The 7,732-nt window shown below is 44.3% G+C and overlaps 1 protein-coding gene across 1 annotated transcript; it reads left to right on the top strand.

Annotated features, from left to right (window-relative positions):
- Positions 1–5,606: 5,606 nt before the first annotated feature.
- Positions 5,607–7,627, top strand: LOC115168351 (SPRY domain-containing protein 4). Its single transcript, XM_029723522.1, has 2 exons — positions 5,607–5,834; positions 6,794–7,627. Exons 1-2 carry the CDS (start codon positions 5,702–5,704, stop codon positions 7,333–7,335), a joined length of 675 nt encoding a protein of 224 aa, XP_029579382.1. The 5' UTR covers positions 5,607–5,701; the 3' UTR covers positions 7,336–7,627.
- Positions 7,628–7,732: the final 105 nt, after the last annotated feature.

Raw genomic sequence — 7,732 nt, 5'->3', positions numbered from 1 at the left:
CTAGGCAGCTGGTAGCCTAAATCCTGCCTGATGTTACTGCTGTTCCTAAAACCATTGACATACGTTAGCCTACTATAACCACACAGAGAGAGAGAGAGTGTGTGTGTGTGTGTGTGTGTGTGTGTGTGTGTGTGTGTGTGTGTGTGTGTGTGTGTGTGTGTGTGTGTGTGTGTGTTAAGGTTGGGCGATTGTGTACCTGCCTCATCGCCCCATAGCGATCCTCGATAGTCGATCACTATTGGAGGGGGTGTGTCTTTCTCATGGCTACCCATGTATTTCCATGGAAATATAACGTTTATTTGGAAAGTAATAAATATATAGATATTTTTAAAAGCATTCATGATTTGTGTAAATGTAATATACTATTACTCTGGTTAAAAATATGAAATGGTATTACATTTGGTGAAGAGCACATTATGACTTGTTTAGGACTTGAAACTCAAAGTTTAGGACTTGAGACTTGACTTGATACTTGACTGTCTTGACTTGAGATTTGACTCGGACTTGCCTGTCTTGACTTGGGACTTGACTTGAGTGCTAAGACTTGAGACTTACTTGTGATTGTAAAACAATGACTTGGTTACACCTCTGGTAATCACTGCCTAAGGTGCTTCAACAAATTACTGAGTAAAAGTTCTGAATACTTATGTAAATGTGATAGTTCAGTATATATATACTGCTCAAAAAAATAAAGGGAACACTTAAACAACACATCCTAGATCTGAATGAAAGAAATAATCTTATGAAATACTTTTTTCTTTACATAGTTGAATGTGCTGACAACAAAATCACACAAAAATAATCAATGGAAATCCAATTTATCAACCCACGGAGGTCTGGATTTGGAGTCACACTCAAAATTAAAGTGGAAAACCACACTACAGGCTGATCCAATTTTGATGTAATGTCCTTAAAACAAGTCAAAATGAGGCTCAGTAGTGTGTGTGGCCTCCACGTGCCTGTCTGACCTCCCTACAACGCCTGGGCATGCTCCTGGTGAGGTGGCGGATGGTCTCCTGAGGGATCTCCTCCCAAACCTGGACTAAAGCATCCGCCAACTCCTGGACAGTCTGTGGTGCAACGTGGCATTGGTGGATGGAGCGAAACATGATGTCCCAGATGTGCTCAATTGGATTCAGGTCTGGGGAACGGACGGGTCGGTCCATAGCATCAATGCCTTCCTCTTGCAGGAACTGCTGACACACTCCAGCCACATGAGGTCTAGCATTGTCTTGCATTAGGAGGAACCCAGGGCCAACCGCACCAGCATATAGTCTCACAAGGGGTCTGAGGATCTCATCTCGGTACCGAATGGCAGTCAGGCTACCTCTGGCGAGCACATGGAGGGCTGTGCGGCCCCCCAAAGAAATGCCACCCCACACCATGACTGACCCACCGCCAAACCGGTCATGCTGGAGGATGTTGCAGGCAGCAGAACGTTCTCCACGGCGTCTCCAGACTCTGTCACGTCTGTCACGTGCTCAGTGTGAACCTGCTTTCATCTGTGAAGAGCACAGGGCGCCAGTGGCGAATTTGCCAATCTTGGTGTTCTCTGGCAAATGCCAAATGTCCTGCACGCTGTTGGGCTGTAAGCACAACCCCCACCTGTGGACGTCGGGCCCTCATACCACCCTCATGGAGTCTGTTTCTGACCGTTTGAGCAGACACATGCACATTTGTGGCGTGCTGGAGGTCATTTTGCAGGGCTCTGGCAGTGCTTCTTCTGCTCCTCCTTGCACAAAGGCGGAGGTAGCGGTCCTGCTGCTGGGTTGTTGCCCTCCTACGGCCTCCTCCACGTCTCCTGATGTACTGGCCTGTCTCCTGGTAGCGCCTCCATGCTCTGGACACTACGCTGACAGACACAGCAAACCTTCTTGCCACAGCTCGCATTGATGTGCCATCCTGGATGAGCTGCACTACCTGAGCCACTTGTGTGGGTTGTAGACTCCGTCTCATGCTACCACTAGAGTGAAAGCACCGCCAGCATTCAAAAGTGACCAAAACATCAGCCAGGAAGCATAGGAATTGAGAAGTGGTCTGTGGTCCCCACCTGCAGAACCACTCCTTTATGGGGGGTGTCTTGCTAATTGCCTATAATTTCCACCTGTTGTCTATTCCATTTGCACAACAGCAGGTGAAATGTATTGTCAATCAGTGTTGCTTCCTAAGTGGACAGTTTGATTTCACAGAAGTGTGATTGACTTGGAGTTACATTGTGTTGTTTAAGTGTTCCCTTTATTTTTTTGAGCAGTGTATATTTTTTTATTCATTTGCAAAAATGTCTAAAAAGCTATTTTTGCTTTGTCATTAAGGGGTATTGTGTGTAAATTGATGAGGGGAAAAAACGATTAAATCTATAACGTAACAAAATGTGGGAAAAGTATGAGTTGATATATAAAACAATGCAAGATTCAAGACTTCGTGCTTTTCAGCTAAAATTATTATATAGAATTCTTGCCACCAACAAAAGGTTCAATATTTGGGGCATAAAATCATCGAAGCTCTGCAGGTTTGGTTGTGAGGATACAGCATCAATAGACCATTTATTTTGGTATTGGCCTCAGGTAGCCAGTTTCTGGTCTCAGGTTCAGGAATGACTGAAAATGCATAGCATTGATCTAAAATTGACCCTAGAAGTAGTACTGTTAGGAGATCAGTCAATTACTAATATAAACTCAGCAAAAACAGAAACGTCCTCTCACTGTCAGCAAACTTAACATGTGTAAATATTTGTATGAACATAACATTCAAGAACTGAGACTTAAACTAAACAAGTTCCACAGACATGTGACTAACAGAAATGGAATAATGTGTCCCTGAACAAAGGGGGGGTCAAAATCAAACGTAACAGTCAGTATCTGGTGTGGCCACCAGCTGCATTAAGTACTGCAGTGCATCGCCTCCTCATGGACTGCACCAGATTTGCCAGTTCTTGCTGTGAGATGTTATCCCACTCTTCCACCAAGGCACCTGCAAGTTCCCAGACATTTCTGGTGGGAATGGCCCTAGCCCTCACCCTCCAATCCAACAGGTCCCAGACGTGCTCAATGGGATTGAGATCCGGGCTCTTCGCTGGCCATGGCAGAACACTGACATTCCTGTCTTGCAGGAAATCAAGCACAGAATGAGCAGTATGGCTGGTGGCATTGTCATGCTGGAGGGTCATGTCAGGATGAGCCTGCAAGAAGGGTACTACATGAGGGAGGAGGATGTCTTCCCTGTAATGCACAGCGTTGAGATTTTGTCCCGCACATTAAATATAGTTTGTCCCGCACATTAAATATAGTTGCGGAGTGTCCCTGTATTCCCAGATTCAGATCATTCAGGAGAGAAAAAACATCACCCAGATAGGCCAGTTGTGTGAGAAACTCGTCATCATGCAAGTGGTGTCGTGGAAAATTGTCTTAAGAACATAATACTCTTACAAGAACTTGTGAATTCAATATAGACTTTAATACAGAGTAGTAAAGCCGAGCCCTTCCATGGAAGGACCCTATTACACACGCAACAGAGCCGAGCCCCTCCATGGAAAAGACTAAATTCTCATATTACAGAGTCCTATCTTTATATGATTCTGTCTTTGCATAACGTATAGAGTCCCCTCCCTCTATATGAAAATAGCTTCCCTTGACCGTTCTTTACCATTATCTCTCCATATCAGTTGTTGCTTGTTAACGCCCACATCTGACAGCTGTATAGGTTATAATGCTAGCAGGGCCTCCTCATGTGGTACAAAAATAATGCATGCACTGCATGTTCATCCTTTTCTCTGTAGCCCTTTGTCTGGCTATCTTGAGTATTTTGGGCCCTTTCTGCATAACTCAAGTCTGGTTGTCAGGTCGCTATGCCTCCCACCGTGGCCTGTTGCTCTATCAGAACCAGATGCCATCTTCTCCTCCTATAGCCAAAGTATTTATGTTCTTTCTCCTTCAGGACAGCTGCTTATCTCCCACAGTGGTCAGACAAATGAAAATTATGGCCAGTAAAGAAAACTTTAAGCTTGTCTCTCAATAAAAACATGTTTTGTCAATACCTAGCCCCTTGATAACCAGTGCACTTCTGTATGTTGTGAAAGTGTTACATGGTCGCTGCCCATATCATTGTATAGTGCAGAAATTACGGCCCATATCATTGTATAGTGCAGAAAATACACGAGAGTTCAGGGGCCTTGCTTTAACAAAGTTAACCATTTTCACTGTAGTGTCCAAAACGTCTTTCAAGCTGTCAGGCATTCCCTTGGCAGCAAGAGCCTCTCGGTGGATGCTGCAGTGTACCCAAGTGGTGTCGGGAGCAACTGCTTGCACGCAGTACCATTCCACTATGTCTCCCTGTCATGGGTTTTGCGCCATCAGTACTGATACCAACACATCTTGACCACCAAAGTTAATTTGATGTCACAAAGCTGTCCAGTACTTTACAAATATCCTCTTCTGTTGTCCTAGTTTCCAGTGGTTTACAGAAGATGATGTCTTCCTTAATTGACCCCCCATAAACGTAGCGGACATGTGCCAGGCCGCCACGTCTGTTGACTCATCCAGCTGTAACGCATAGTATTCACTGGCTTGTATGCGAAGCAGTAATTGTTTCAAAACATCTCCTGGAAGAATTAAGTCCTCCACTATAGTATGGGGCTTGCCTGTCCTAGCCACTCAGTAGCTCACCATATTAGACGCTTCTAGCCCCTTCTTATTTATGGTATCTGTTGCTTTTATACATGTCTTACTACCCAAAAGTCGTCTTAATTCTCGCTCCAAAAACTCTGTGGTTTATTTTTCAAATTGGCATGTTTTGTTTCTAAATGTCTGCGCAAGAGTTGTGAGATAGTACTTTTGCACATATAACACACTGTGACTGAGGAAAGGCACTACTCCCAATATAGGTGAACCCCAAATCAATGTAGTTCTCATCATATTTGCGCCTCTTCGATGGTCCAACGTCCCTGTCTGTTATTCGGTGCTTTCCCGGGTAAGGGGGCAGTAGCTCTTCGGCTGCATCAGATTCACAAATGTCAGTGTCCATGCTAGCTGGGTTAACAACAAATGTAGAATTACTGATGCTAGAATTGGATGTGCTCGTGGAAGCAGAACAACTTGTGTCATGACAGGTGCAGGTGTAGTACATTTTTTTGTTATTTCGCTGAACACTAAATATTTTATTTTTGGCAGTGAAACGAGGCTACTCAGGCGGGGGGAAAAAAACTCACTCAAATGTATAGCCCTGTTGGAAAATATAAATGGACTGTTTGAAAATGTGAAAAATTTGAAATTTTATTTTTTAATATTAATCACATTTTTATTTGGCGTACCCCTGACAGCATTGCGCATACCCATAGGGGTAGGGGGTGTTGAGTGCTAGTGTCCTGTCCTCCCAGGCCGTTGGTCTGGAGTAGGATTAGATAGAGTAAATAGTGGAATGGGGTGTTATTTCATTTTTTTAGAGAGGGCTAATAGTTGGCAGGGTAATTTTTCCTTTTCCCCAATTTTATAGTACCGTATCAAAAATAATTGAATGTAGGTAGGGCCGTGAATTGCCACACTCCCTCCAGTACAATAGGTGGCGGTGTAGGCACCTTAAATTCGATGCGATCCGGACAACACAATCCCAAAGAAGAAGAAGAAGAATTGTTTTCGATGTCAAATGACAACCTGAGTGAACTATCTTCATTTTGTCCACCATCTTCGGCTCTGCATTGTAAGTGAATATGGGGATGCTCTTTGGCATGGGACATTATTGTCGCCTGGCAGGACGAGTTGTGAGCGCTCTGTCCCGCAGACAAACGAGTGGTACGCTTCTTCCAGCGACAAGATGGTATAGCACCCAAACGACTGGCAATAGTGAGTAGAAACTTGCACTGCGACTGCAAGGGCCCACTGAGCGACGCGCCCTTTGCTATGCATTAGTTTTAGCGCATAGCACATTTTGAGGTCCGAGCAGGGGAGATTGCATAATAACAATTCTGACCACGCTCACGACCACCTTTTTTTTTTACGTTTTTGTGCGTCAATTAACTTTCGTTTTGAAATCTGACATTTTACCAAGTTTACAGAATTTACAGAATTTACAAAAGAACATAACAGAACATAGTTTTGAAAAGTTTGGTTACATTATGGTTGGAAGGGCAAGTAAACCGCATTTCAGCTTTCTATAGTGTAGTTGAATACGGTAACTCAAATCGGTATGATAGTAGATCACTGGTGGTTACCTGTAGGCCACATTCCCGATCCTCCGACGGTGGCCAACTTCAAACAATTATTGATAGGTGGCTGCCAGTATGAGATGTCATGCCGATCATAAATACCCAATGTCCTGCCAGCTACGGTGACATTGTGTTGATTAACAATAGTATTTCAAAGGTTTACAACGTAGATTTCAATTATCTACAGGATGTCACCCTGTTTGGGCTTATGTTGTATAACGCTTTGGGTGAGTTAAATAAGTTTAATGAACAATTTATTAGCCTGTTATGCAAGATAAAGGGATTATTTATTTAATGTTTTAAGATATTTTATGTCTCCACTTTCACCAAGCAATAGCCTATGTATCTGCTCTCTAGAGCAGGGTTTCCCAATCTCCTTGCACGTTATGGTTTTTCAGTAGCACTACACAGCTATTTTCAAATAATCAAAGCTTGAAGATGAGTTGGTTAGTTGAATCAGCTGTGTAGTGCTAGGGCAAAAACCAAAACGTGCACATCGAGCAGTGGGGGCCCAGGACAGAGTTTGGGAAACCTTGCTCTACAGAACATTCAGCAGTTGTCAGTATCTATTAATCATTTCTGATGTTCTCTCTGTAGAGCTGCAGTTTAAGCTGGATGACAGGACAGCCCACAGCAGTCTGGACCTCTTTAAGAAGGACACAGGTGTCATCTACCGCATCTTGGGCCTAGACCCCAGCCATGTCCAACAAAACCCTGAGCGCTTCCAGGATTGGGCCGTGGTGTTCGGAGACGGGCAAATCACAGGTGGCCGCCACTACTGGGAGGTGACGGTAGAGAAGTCCTCAGAGTTCCGTTTGGGTGTGGCCTTGGTGGCAATGTCAAGGGATGACTGTGTGGGCACCAACAGCTCCTCCTGGGTGTTCGGCTACGTCCAGCGCAAGTGGTTTGCAATGACAACCAACCAGAGGGTGCCGGTGACTCTGGTGGGGAAGCCTGACCGCGTGGGCATCCTGTTGGACTACGAGGCCGGCCTGATAAGCCTGGTGGACATCCAAAATGCCAAGGTGATCCACAGCATGAGGGCCATGTTCAGGGGGCCTCTCTGCCCAGCGTTTGGCTTGTGGGATGGAGAGCTGCTTACACACTCAGGTCTGGGGGAGCCCGAAGGCTTGAAGTGAAGCATCTCTGTACTGATGATGACAATATGGTAGGGAGGTGGATAGGAATGGCAATGAACATTCTGACAACTTGGTTTTTGTAAACTGAACACTTACAGCAGGCAGCACTTGAAAATGTCTTTCAAATCTCCTATGAAAAGCAATATTCTCCATCAGAATTTGGAGAGCAGGGAGTTTGTCCAGTGTATCATTTCACTGCCATACAGACTCAGGCAAACTCATCACAATAAGCTATTTTTTTGTTACCTCGTGTAATATTTTTTAAGTGTGAAATAAATGGCAACAATATGTAGCTGTCTTGTGTGTAACAAGAGGTCATTAGGTACTGAGAATGTTACTGTTGCTTAAAGTCCTGACATTCTCCATTATCTTGTCAAACTTGAATTAAACCATGCCT

Source organism: Salmo trutta, chromosome 30, assembly GCF_901001165.1.
Source record: "Salmo trutta chromosome 30, fSalTru1.1, whole genome shotgun sequence".
NCBI classification, from domain to species: Eukaryota; Metazoa; Chordata; class Actinopteri; order Salmoniformes; family Salmonidae; genus Salmo; species Salmo trutta.
This window is presented reverse-complemented; position numbering and strand designations above follow the sequence as displayed.

What these genes read in the sequence shown, in the direction of transcription:
- LOC115168351 (XM_029723522.1), top strand. Translation starts at nt 5,702, where the DNA reads ATGGGGATGCTCTTTGGCATGGGACATTATTGTCGCCTGGCAGGACGA. An exon ending in CACCCAAACGACTGGCAATA is followed by an intron (nt 5,835 to 6,793) that starts GTGAGTAGAAAC and finishes TTCTCTCTGTAG; the next exon opens with AGCTGCAGTTTAAGCTGGAT.